The 12982-nt window shown below is 53.1% G+C and overlaps 1 protein-coding gene and 1 long non-coding RNA gene across 2 annotated transcripts; both read right to left on the reverse strand.

Moving 5' to 3' along the window:
• Nucleotides 1-1073: 1073 nt before the first annotated feature.
• On the reverse strand, nt 1074-4521 carry LOC119090336 (uncharacterized). Its single transcript, XM_037213130.1, has 2 exons — nt 4036-4521; nt 1074-1278 (listed from the first exon to the last, which is right to left on the reverse strand). The coding sequence occupies exons 1-2, from the start codon at nt 4392-4394 to the stop codon at nt 1089-1091; spliced, it is 549 nt and encodes a 182-aa protein (XP_037069025.1). The 5' UTR covers nt 4395-4521; the 3' UTR covers nt 1074-1088.
• Nucleotides 4522-7143: 2622 nt separating this feature from the next.
• Nucleotides 7144-9843, reverse strand: LOC119090668 (uncharacterized). Its single transcript, XR_005093283.1, has 3 exons — nt 9603-9843; nt 9051-9146; nt 7144-8155 (listed from the first exon to the last, which is right to left on the reverse strand). It is a non-coding gene; the product is annotated as an uncharacterized LOC119090668 (long non-coding RNA).
• Between the last annotated feature and the right edge of the window lie 3139 nt (nt 9844-12982).

Genomic DNA, 12982 nt, shown 5'->3' on the forward strand with positions numbered 1-12982 from the left:
GTCAGCAGCCGCCAACGGACCGGACCTGCCAGCTCACCGACTGCCTGGTCACGAAACAGAGGACCGCCTTCCGACCCATCATTGGCACCTGAATGAACGCCTTGCTGGACTCGCCATCGATCGCTCAGGAATCAGCTGCCAACTCGTCCGGATCAACCAACGACCTGTCCACAGTCCGCACCGCCGGCAGCGCGACCTGCCAGCGTCCAGCACACGCGCAGTCTACCCCGTCCCGGCGGCCTCGCTGCGCACCAGCGGCGGCCCATCTGTTCCCGCTGCGGGGATCCCCGCTCGAGCCATGTCTGCCCCGTTGTCACGCGCCAGCCTGTGTGGGTGATGGCGACCGGCCTGGTCTGAGTGGCATTGCATGATTGAATCGCTATCCCATGCGGGTCGGTGAAGGCGACCGGCTCGGTCTGAGTGGCATTGCATGATTGAATCGCTATCCCATGCGGCTTCTGAGCCGAGCTTTCTTGCGCCGATCTGAAGTGCTGTTGTTTTGACGCATGCCGGTCAGGCACGCATGTTGATCACACACGAGCCATTCGTGAAGGACTCAGTAGGTCACCCTGCACCCACGCAGTTCATAAAGGCAGTGCTTTTTACGCAATGATAGGACCCGCAATGGTGGCGATAACAGGTCAAGGACCAAAGATTTACACGATCGCCAGGTGTTGTCTTTCAGAACAGACTAACGGGTATCTAGAAGGATTCAAATTTTCAGGCACCCTTTCTGAAAAATTCACCAGTGCGCTTCTTGGTGGCAATAATTGTAGGCTTAAGTTGTCCCATCAGCTGCCGACCCGTCCACACCAGCTGCTGACTCGTCCACACCAGCTGCCGACTCGTCCACATCAGCTGCCGACCCGTTCACATCAGCCGCTGACCTGTCAGCACTTCGTGCCGCCAGCTGCGCGATCAGCCAACTCCCAGCAGGGAGTCCGTCCCGCACCGGTGGCGGAAGGCCAGGGGCCGTCGCGCACGAGGTACGTCCCATCTCCGTCCGCTGCGGGAGGCTTGAGCGGTTCATGCCCGTTCCCGAGCGGCAAATCAGCCAGCACGCGTGGAGCAGACCGGCCCCGTCTGTGTCACACTGCGGGCTCGAATTGATATTCCATGCTGCCGCAGGTCCGGGCTTTCTTCTGTCGATTTAAAGCACCATTATTTTGATGTATGTCGTCGTTTGACGTATGCGTGCCACCCATCAGGAATCCTTTTGTGCATCGCGATTCATCCTCGTACTTCATAATCGCGGCACTTTTTGCGTACTTGTCAGATCTGCAATGGTGGCGATAGTAGGTCAAGGATCCGACGTTCGTGTAATGATCGTCTTTATCCATCCAGAAGTGTTGAAGAGCAGTTAGTCATGCATTTCTCGGTATCTGTTACATGAATTTTTCTTTAAACACTTCTTGCTTCCGTTGATGAAGATTCGGTAGCAGCTCTCGGAACGTTGTGAGACGTTTTGGATCGAATGTGTTTGGTCACAGAATTATGGATCTGTGAAGCCCATCGAATGCGTCTAGTTTCGTTTAATCTCTTACCAATATCTGCAAACATGCCTCCTGCATGTGCAACATTCGCTTCAACCGTACATCAATGCATTTAACAATCAGCATGCACATAGGTACTGTAGTCATTCCTTCATTTTATGTGCGTAAAATGAACGGCAAAATATAAGGAATTCGTGTCCATAACGTGCCATGGAGAATGTGTTTTCTGTTGAAGGTGTAGTTGCAAGCCGGGCGTGTCACGATCACGCCTGGGGCAATGGCAGCGATCGCGGATCACAAGCTGTGGATCTGTGAATGCAAACCTGGAGGCGCGGCAGCCTTCCCACAAATGAGGTTCAGCGGCGGCCCCAGGCGACAAGTCCTTATTAGCAGGCAGGCGACCTTAACCATAGGCTGCGCTAAAACGCGCTTACGAAACTGAGCGGCGGCGATTTCCAAACGGACTGGAAGTCGATCCAGCTCGTCGGCGTGCGGCTCATACCGAGACGTGCCCTAGGAACCAGGTCAAGGACGCGTGACGGCGCTCTCTGGGTCACGCTGGCTCCGGCGTCGTGACACCACCAGGTGCCGTTCAGTGCAGCCACCGGCCAGCGCCATGGACAATCGCCCGGCTCGACACGGCCCTGCACGAGCAGACCGCACCGTCACCGCTTGGCTCAGGACCGCCGCGGTGCCTACGGAGCGACGAGGATGGGTCCGCAGCGGCAGGTGCGAACTGCCAGCTGACCGGTGCAGGTCCACCGTCCGGGCCGAGAAGACCGGTGTGGGCCCACCGTCCGGGTCGAGAAGACCGGTGCAGGCCCACCGTCCGGGCCGAGAAGACCGGTGCGGGCCCACCGTCCGGGCCGAGAAGACCGGTGCAGGCCCACCGTCCGGACCGAGAAGACCGGTGCGAGCCCACCGTCCGGGCCGAGAAGACCGGTGCAGGCCCACCGTCCGGGCCGAGAATACCGGCGCAGGTCCGCCGTCCGGGCTGAGAAGACCAGTACAAATCCGCCGTCCTAGCAGCAGTTGCCACGCGGCAGCTCGGCCCCGTCGTGCTGACTCCGCTCAGAGTTCATGTGCGCCGTCACGCCCGCGGCGGGTCACGTGACGCGGCGCTGACGTCACCGGCGGACAAAGGCGCGGCGGACCGTAACGGGCCGATCAGCTGGGCGGCCCCGCCCGGCGCCGGCCCGTCCGCCCGCCGTCCGACATGTGCGTGGACACCACCGGCGGATCCCCGATCCAACGCGAACCTTCAAAACGGGATCCAGATTCCAAAGTTTGGGAATCCAGGCGCGCGCCGGGTTGTCCGAGCCACCCGCCCTCAGATGCGGATCCGGCTCGGCACCGCAGGACCGGGTGGGGGAGCGGCCCGAGCCACCCTCGCGGACAAAGCGCACTTCAGAGCGGCGGGCTGGTCCGGAGAGGGCCGGACAGCGGTGCTGGATCACTGAATAATGCAGCCATCCGCGTGACCCGCGAGGGCAGTGGTTAGCGGACCGCCCGCCGGACCGGAACTGGCGCGGCGGGCAGAACTGGGCCGGAGGGACGGCGTCTCTTGTGGAGGTGCCAGATAACGGTGCATCGCCCCGGAAATGGGGAGGAAGGGGACTGGCCGGGTTGTCAAGCCTGGCAGCACTTCGTGGGCCAACAACCTTGAAGAGTCATTCGTGGAAATGGATGCGATGTCTTGGTATCCATCATTCAAGTTTAGGGAGTGCCGCCTGTATACGACGCCGGTCATGCGGTCAGTTATCCCAATCGAGATGCATAACATGCCATCTGCGAGAGACCAGCGGCTTGTGGTTCTGTCTTAAAGAAGCGCTTGCTTCGCCACGAATTATCTCATTGATCAATGTTCTCCACCTAAAATGCTTGACTGCAAGCGTACACAAGCCACGTCTTCTGTTTTACTATGTCAGCTTGTTTTTGGTGCCATGTTATACGGCCAAAATACGATAATAGTCCAATTTGCCCGAAACGTTACTGAGGTCCGGATCCCATGCACCCCATTGGTGGTCACGCTCATGACAGCAAGAGTCGCTACCATTCCAGTCAAGATCAATCAGACAAAGAGGCTGATGGAAAAGTTGACGGAGGTCCGGAAGTCGGCAACGCAGCCGGATAGCGTCAGCAGACCCACCTGCGTCTCCCAGCGAGCCAAATAAGCCGGAGGGCGCGCCCTCATCCCGGCTCAGACCCGGGCAAGACGAACCCGAGGCTATGACTGAGCACGGCAGCGGACGGGGGGGGGGGGGGGGGGGGGGGGAGGCACCAGCCGGCTGATTTATGTGCTTGGCGGTCATAAACCGTGGCCAGCGGCTCAGGACCGCCGAGCACGCATCTGGGGTCTGGCGCAACGGTAGCCCCGGCAACCGAGACACGCGCGCACGCAGCACTGCCGCAACAACCGCTCCGCTGTGAGCCCCTGTAAAGAGTCTTGCCCACACCAATTACAATAGTTCTATGGTTCAAAACCGCACTGGCAATGCTCCTCTGAACTCAGGAGTGCGTCGCTGCAGACTGCGTCACATACCTGCGGCTGAGCGGGAACTGCCGATCGAACGACGACAGCTCTGTCTTGCTGTGTCGCATCGCCAGGCGGTCAAACAGCGTCAGCACCGCCTGGCCGGGCGAGGTGTTCTCCTTCTCGCGCTCCGAGCTGCGCTGGCGCTGGCGGGCGGCGCTGCTGTCGGACCGGCGCCCGGCCAGCGTCAGGCTCGGACGCTCGCCGCTAGAGAACTTGTCGTACACGGTGCCGAAGTCTGTGAAGCGCTCGAACGCCGTCTGCGGGCAGCGCTCGTTGTCGTCGGCGTATAGCTCGGGCTGCTCGTGGTCGGCGCTGACGACGCAGTAGCGCGTGCCGAGCCCGAGCGACGACAGCACAGCTTCCATGGTGCGGGACGTGCGGCTGCGGTTGTCCACCCCTGCAAGGACGCGCGCGGACTGGCCAGGCGCCTGGCGACCTCCACCCACTCACCTGGCGCACCGCTGACATCTGTCGGCCGTGATCAGAACGAGACGCACGGGCGATCAGCTGGCGCACCGCCTGACATCTGTGGACCGCAATCGGAACTGAACGCAGCGGACATGCCTGACCTAACGCCTCCCATCTGTTGACAGTAATTATAACTAGGCACCCCTCATGCACATTGCGGCACCTGTTGGCTGTGATGAGAACTAGACGCGCGGGTTCTCGACCAGCTTCACCTGACATCTATCGTGCATCACTGATAATACGGTGAGCACGTCATATTTACCTCCATTTTCATTGCCTGGAAGTCTGGCAGCAATAACCAACCCTGGAATATTCAGCACATTGTCATCGCAGGACGTCATTTCACCAAGCATCTGTTGCACATTGGATAGAACCGAGCGGCTTAAGCGGTAGCCGAAACGTTCACTGCCAGCCGACCGCCATTTAATTGCGCAGTCAGCCTGGAAGGGATCAGGAGTCCACAGCGAGGGATCATGCGTGACAGAAGAGCTGATTCACTGCGTGACAGGCATGTGTGTCGACGTACCAAAACTGCGCCAACTGGCAAATGACACCGCACATTTTCAGCGCTCATAGCTGGAAAAGCTTGTACAGCACGCAACGACGTAAGCTGTTCAGTCGCTCTTCTCAAGGACCACGTTCCTGATAGTTCCAGCCACAGTTCAAGAAGCCCCACGCCTCGGCGGGTGGAGTGCTGGACAGTGGACATTTGACCGATGTGTAGAAGGGAAGTGCGTACGCGGAAGGAAACCACGCAGTTGCCTGTCGCGGGGAGCTGGAAAAACTCTGGAAACGTGGCCCGTTGACCTGGGAATTTCCTGCTTCTTTGGTGAGGTTAGGTCATTTTCAACAACCTAATTTGATTGTGAAGGGCCAGTGAAGCATTTTTCTGGAGATATACGTGCAGAAGGTTTCACAAAATTTCCGTCTGGCTACCGCAACATCAACATTGACGTATCCAGCAAGTGCCGAGACGCAGGGGTGACAAACCGTCGCATAGCAACCAACTGGTGGCTACACAGGGGTGCTGCCAGCAGCCCGCACAGTCTGGCGCCGGCATGGAGCTGCTGGAGAAGCGATGCAGCCTTCGTTGCGGCGGCATTGGATCAGCGCTGACGGTGTGGCGGCGCCCGGACCTGCCGGCGCCGCCGTGGCCTACTGACCGTGAGCTAGATGCTCCGCGGTCGCACCGTGGCCCCACAGTGCAGTGACAGCGGCGCCGTTGCCTTTGGTAACGTTCAAAGTGATACGCGAACGTCGGACCGATGATGTGAGGGTTTCATCTTTTGTGTTAACGTGGCTGGGCGCTACAGACGATTAGCACATCCGAGTGGCTGCTGGGTAACGCCACCTGGCGGTCGCGAGGTGGCGCAGTCGGCGCGATGACGGTGTCTCTGCGGTAACGCGGGACTATGAGTTGGTTTCGAGATGTTCTTCAGAACACGCTCCTCTGTCTTGTAGTAATCAAACATTTCATTCTGGGCGAAGGGTCTGATTCGATTTTATACGCGCAGGACGCGGTCAGTTTTTGGATCATATCACGGCATGAAGCTACTGATAACATTGTCGAAGGTGTTGGAAAAGCTTTGATTCACGGGATTCATTCGATGCATTGTAGCTCGCCGTGTAGCTGGGGGGCATCAGAACGAAGCTTGAAAGCGCTTCAGACGAAGGAGCACACTTGACTGGTCTCGCACCGCTCTGGACACTAGCGCGTGGCGCTGAGGCGCAGTCCTGCATCTGTTGGCACTTTGGGCATCGTTTTTACCAATTGTTCTTTATTGCGCGTGATGCCTGCGTTCCGGAAGGAAATGGAATTGCTCAAATTATTTTGGGAGGTCAACCTGAATCTTACATCTGATCTATATATGACCTTCCACATCGCCTATATTTGATGTCATCTTGAACTTGCCTCGCATCTTGCATCACAATGTCTTATTTCATATCCTATTTCGCTAGTGCCTTACCTTATTCTTGTCTCATATATATATATATATATATATATATATATATATATATATATATGCTTATACATATTAGCTCACAACGTATTCGTCTTATTTTTCCAGCAAGGTATACTTGCTTACACATGCATTACGTTATGGCACATTCTTTGCCGTATGAATTATCACGTCTCAAGACAGTTTGGCAATGAAGTTTAACCTGGTTATACAAAATTATTGTCACGCAACCATATCTCCGTAATTTGCATGTTGATCGTTCGTTCAAAAAGGAACGATTGATGGAGCTGAAACACCAGCGCAGCCAATAGATGACAGACATCGACGGATTACTTTTTATATGAATAATCAACCTCCGTAGAAAACACCAAAACCTAACGGAAGAACTGTGAAAAAGGCACACTGGGTGCTTACATACTCTTGCCAACCGCCATTATAATTTCCTGATCGTTCTGGAAGAATACAAGAAAGCCTGTTGCGTGATCCCGATCTCTTGGACAGACGTTTCGATTCGAAGACCGCACTTCGAAAGCAGTTGATCAAACTACTGCAAGGAGTGTCACATACTAACTTTTTAGCTTTTGGGACTGCATCTGATGAAATTGAGGATGCGCCAGCTTTGCCAAATTTGTAAGATATTGAAATTCGGTGAATATCAGCAGCCTGCCATCCAAATAAAACGAAATACCATCTTTCGTATGGATTGATCATTTATGTCACAACCGAAGACATCACGCAACCCTGTCAAAGTTTTCATAATGTCGAGGTTTTCACAATGCGACCACGGCCCACACGTCTGCCGTTTAGCTCCATGTGGTTATCCCAGCCTTGCTGAACACTGCGAGCACCACCAGTCACCCCCGCCATCAACGCACACCACAAATCCCGCCAATCGCAGCCAGACGCCCAGAAGGAAGATCAGAGCGAACTGTCGACCTGCAAACAGCATGTCCACAAGTAAAACGGCGACCTCACCCTCAGTCCTCCCGCGCCCAGAACCGGACAACAAGCGCACAAAGATCCCATGAGTCCGCGCCTGGCCCTTACCGGCAAAACAGCGCAGCTCTCAACGCATGACGAGCGCCGAATGACGCGGCAGAACTGAATTTGCCGGGCAAGCCTTAATCAGCCGACATTGATCGAGCAGTGATCAGCCTTCTGGTGACGACCGAACTCTGTAAGCTGTTTACTGAGCCCAGCGTTCCATCCGTGCACTCAGCCGAGTCCAAACATGGTCGGTCGCTCCACAACACGAGTCGAGTCAGGCTGGCAGCCCGCGCTCCCTCCCTCCCTCTGCATGACGAGTAGAGATGGCGTCTACTCGTAACGAGCGGGGTCACCGTGTTCTACGAGATATGTCCATGAGTCTGCATGTTGCCCACATCATGAGTGCGGGTGTGGGTGTGGGGGGGGGGGGGGAGAATCGGCCTGCGTTCGGTCTGCGCCAGTGGCAGGGCTGGTCCACAGGTTCACACCCCGTTCGCGTCGCCGGACGAGCTGCAGCCGGCGCCCGCATCTCGCCCCCATCCCGAGCAGACCCCGCTCCGGGCGCGCGTTCGCCGGCATCACGCGTAGAGCCGGGCACGGCTGATGACGACGGTGGCGCGGCCGGCGCTGGCCGGCTCGGTGCTCTGCACCAGCCGAAACCAGCGGCACAGGTGCGGGTACGCCTCGCGCTCCTGGTGGGACAGACGGGCCTGCCGGCAGCGAGGCGTCACACTAGGCCGTTAGTCAACCACCGAGCCAAGGTGCTAGGGTTCGGTACTTGTTCATTGCTATGCTAATGTAGACTCTGTGTTTGAAGTCTTGGTGTTATGTGCCTGAGGCCAATACTACAAGTTCATGTTTTGTTGTGACCTGTGATCATACATAGCTTGGTATGTCTTTAAATTTATAAATCAGTGCATCACATGCTGGTTGTAGGTTAAACATGTGTGTGTATAACTGCATGCTTATCACCAATTGCATCTGAGGCATGTTTGCAATAAAACATTAAGATCATCATTTCTGAAAAATGTGTTCTTTACTTAACCTAACAGTTACTTATGATGTCTAAAAGCAAACACACAGTGTCAATCACAAGATTTCATGACACCACACCACTTGTTGTCATCTTATCTCTCTACTATATCCTGTTTGGAATACCAAGGTTGTCAGATCTGTCTATGCAACAATGAAGACATCCAAATGTTCTACATTGGCAAGGGAGAGTAGGGGGTATGGACAAAAGGGACATTCAGAACCTGCATTTTTTAGACTGTGAACATTCTTCAAATTCACATTTGATGTTGCAATCTGGGAAGAGTGGCAGCAATATGGATGGTAATAGAGGATAAAAATTAAGCTCAATGAGTAAATGTTCTTTTATTGAAAAGGGTGTCAGTAGCTTAGAGATCCCAGTGTTCCATCCCAGATTAATCCACTGCTAATCAAGATCACAAAGAATGGATAAAGCACACTCAACTTTGCTGACCCGTGTCCAGTAGAGTTCATCAGGGCGCACATATTTGCCAGAGAAAACTTTGCAAACAGAATCGTGTTTAACTAATACCCCAACACCTTCAAACAAAATATGGATGACAGCAGACTTACCATGGCAGGATGAATAAGTCTGAAGATATCTGAGTCAATGGATGTGGCTTCAGTTCCGACCAAGTATGTTTTATCACACAGCCAATGATCCACATGCTGGAAATTCAGATAGCATTTGTATGGTTAACCTTAAAATTAGGTTTATCAAGGGCACATTGTGAACAATATCCTACTGTACTATACAGTTGTTGAAAGCATACCATCATATGTAAAGAACATAGCTATACTTTAATGCAGATTGATTAAATAATCATGGAGCACATTACAGTGAAGGCAACAGCATACACACTGAAACATGACAAACACATGCAAGGTCACTTTCTCAGCCACTCATCTCAACTACTGAAACAAAAACAACAACAGTGCAGAGGCAAATGGAGTTCATGACCTTAAACTAAAACAAGTTATCTCCTGAGTCCTCCCAGATAATTTCTTATAGTTGCCAAAGAATATCCACTTCCAAAAGATCTTTACACCCTGATTTTGACACAAACACACACAGACAATAGCAATTTACAAAAACAACGTGCCAGCAGCTGGAGAACTACAAACCTTCAATGCCATTGTCACTGGAGCAGAGGCATTCCTCAAATAGAGTTCAGAGAACTCGCGCCACTGCCATTTATCTGCACTATGCGAATCTTTGGTCATATTTCCGAACTAAGCTGCGCTGACCAAAAAGGCGCGATGAGTGACAGTAAATGGCAGAAGAGATTTACTGCAACGTGGACAAAGTGCCACCGCCCAAAAGATCTCACCCACTCACGCACCGCTTTTAACAACGCTATATGCTCTCCAACGCATACAACACAGCGCCGATTTGCTGTGTGCCATTCATGGCGCAGAAAAGACGAGGGAGGTTAGTTTAACATTCGCTCTATGTTCAGCTCGCTAACGTAAGCATGCTAACCGCATGAACTTGCGGCACCGTAAAGTAAGCTTATCCAATGATGTAACATGAAAGCAGAAGCAGTAGGGCTCGGACATACTGACGTAGCAGCAGCTCGCGTTTTGATTCGCTTCTGTGTGCTTCTGTGTGCTCAGTTCAGTGTTCGCAGCGCATATTGAACAAAATATAGTAGTGAGCTGAGAATCAAAACCAGCGTTTGCTTCTCAGCTGTGATCACTTCGCGAGCGCGCTCAAAGAGCTCATCTGGGGGTTGAGTGTAGCCGGGGCCGGGTGTCAGTGCATAGGGATCCGGTTGCGAGCGTTTGCTGTGCTTTTGGTAAGCGACTTACTGCAACTGTGAGTTGTGAACGAAGTGGAGGTGTTTTCGCATCAGTCCTCTGTCGTCTTGCGGGAGAGCGGGTGGTGTGACATTACGGCGTGATACTGTCGGTTCAGTTCACAATCTACTCACATAGGTGGGGGCGGGATTGATGGGCGTAACGGAAAAACAACGAGGGAGGAAAGTTTTGAACAGCATTGTATTATACTTAGGCTTGGTTGCAAGGTCATGCTGAAATATTGTCCACAAAAACAGTTATTTTATACTACCCTTTTGGTACCCATCCATGAGCTTTGCCGGTGTGCACGGAGCCTGGTGACAGAATGCTTAATATTTAGCTGTAACAGCAGCATTGACTGAATGGTGTTGCATGACACTGAGTTGATATGTAATGCTGGCTACCAAACCAGGTTCTTGTAAATCATGCATTTATATTGTTCAAAACAATGGGACATCATGACTTGCATGCTTTTTATCCCTAGGAAACACAGTGGTGATGGAACTTAAAAGTAATGAAGGGTTTCATAAATTTGAATACAAAAGACAAGCTCTATTCAGGGCCTTGGCAAGGAGATTGAACATATCCTTTACAAATATTGTAGCCAGAGGCACTGATGCCTTAAGTCATGACATTTAGGAGAATATCCTTGGTTTTCTCCTCCAAATGTGTAATGAGGCAGGGACTTAATATTAAGTATGTCAGTGGATTAGTCACCCTCATGGCAGTGTGAACAGTGCAGGTGTAGTAAGGAGAATATGGTACAAAATTATGTCTGCAATGCTGTTTCCTGAGTTTTCAATGGTATTATGGCTTTAAGCTTTCTGAATGTATGCATAATTTGTGAGATCCCAAAAATGTTTTTAACAATTGTTGGGTGAACAGAAGATGTCATCAGGGACTAAGCTGTAGGGTAGGGCTGCCTTAGGAAGGGTGGTATCAGATATAAGGTATATGCCATCTTAAAACATTGTGCACAGTGTGATGCCTGCTGGTTTGCCATCTGATCATTGCTAATGCTTTGAGCCATGTCACCTCTACTTGATCTGTCCTCTTGACAGTTGTATCCATGACTGCATGTTGTGTGCCTTTTTACATCAGTAGTCACCATTGCTAGTGAGTTGACAGACATATCTGATTTGTGGTATATACATAGGGCATACATGCAGAGATGGTATATACATAGGGTATACATGCAGAGGTGCACACAAGTTATGGCTCATGGGCCTTTGCTGTCTTCATAGCAAACAGTGAGGGGCCCTTAAGTTTCTTAAAAAACAAAGTGGTCATTGGAAGGATGCATGTTTGCACATTACTGAGACTGGCCTCAGCCCAACCAAAATGTACCATGAGAACACCAGTCATGGCTTCCAGATGTGCATCACTTAAAGCCAAGCCAACCCTGATAACAGCAATGTATTTTTCAGGTTTGCTGCCTGTGCCAAGTGAAGAATCCACATAACCAGCAAACATGTCGGAAAAGTGAGTACCAGAGGACATTGATGTATCCAGAATGGTTGAGAAACACAAGTATGGGTTACAGATGAAAACATTGAGCAGATTGGGAATGCTTTTGCTTCAGTTCTGCCCATTCTTTGCCCACACTGCCTAGCTAGTGCCTTTGTCCTAGGTACCTTTGCCTTAGCTAACCACCTCTGTGCATGGAGGAAGCTGGTAGCTCCCAACCAAATGGGCCGTCCTGTCTATCAGGACCTGCCGGCATGGTGGCTCTGGCAATCTCTACACTCTCCCCCATCTGGACACGTGAGCAATCCGTCTCGCGCTCCACCCACGTTGCGAGTGGCCCCATTCTCCTGTTTTTCCTCGTGTCAGCTGAACGGTGCCTGACACCCCCGTTCCCGCTCCCTGACGCTCCCGCTCCGTCCTCCGCCAGCCGATGACAGCCTTCGGGTAGCGAACGTGACCCGTTTCTTCCTCTTCTGCCTGACGACAGCCGTCAGACAGCGAATGTGACCTGCTTCCTCCTGTCCTGCCCGATGCCGACCGACCTGCGGTAGCCTTTCCCTGCCCTCCTCCCCCGCGCGCTGCCCAGGCCGCGAGTCCGACCCGCTCGCTGGAATTCGGGGCGAGGCGGGCCGCCCGCCCGAGAAAGCGCGCCGGCCGGCCCGAGGCCAGGCAAAAACGACGCCCCCTGTCGCCGCCCGGCAATCGGTGGCCGACCGCGCCGCCCCGGTGGCGCTCTGGGCGGAAATCTGCATGTTGTAGCGGAGCGACATTGTGGTATTTGTATGCGCTCTTCCTTGCTGCCACGATAGTAAGTTCTTTGTACACTACGTGAATGTGTGATGTTAGTTCAGCTCTCATGTGTTGAGACACGACAAGAAGACATTGAGACAAGCTAGGTGAAAGCCGCAATATTGTTCTTCACGTCCACTTCAGATCCGAAAGAGACGCCCGGATGAGGCCATGAACCGTGAATTGTCCGGGCACGAATGGGTTATGAACCGCACACGGTGAGGTTCTGTCCGATTGTGCCAGGATGACCTTATGGGAACGGGACTAGCCCTGACGCACACTGTCATCGGAATACCGGAGGAGGCCAGCCGGCGCGTGCAGTCTGTCACCTGCCGCCTGGTCCCGAATGTGTGGCCGACTGCGGAGGAAAGCCGGCCTCTGCGCCGCGTGTTACACATTTATCACCGTCGGCATTAGTCCGACTCCGGTCCCGCCGTCTCCGTTTCCTT

This window comes from Pollicipes pollicipes, unplaced genomic scaffold (assembly GCF_011947565.3).
Source record: "Pollicipes pollicipes isolate AB1234 unplaced genomic scaffold, Ppol_2.1 Scaffold_3087;HRSCAF=3621_pilon_pilon_pilon, whole genome shotgun sequence".
NCBI lineage: Eukaryota > Metazoa > Arthropoda > Thecostraca > Pollicipedomorpha > Pollicipedidae > Pollicipes > Pollicipes pollicipes.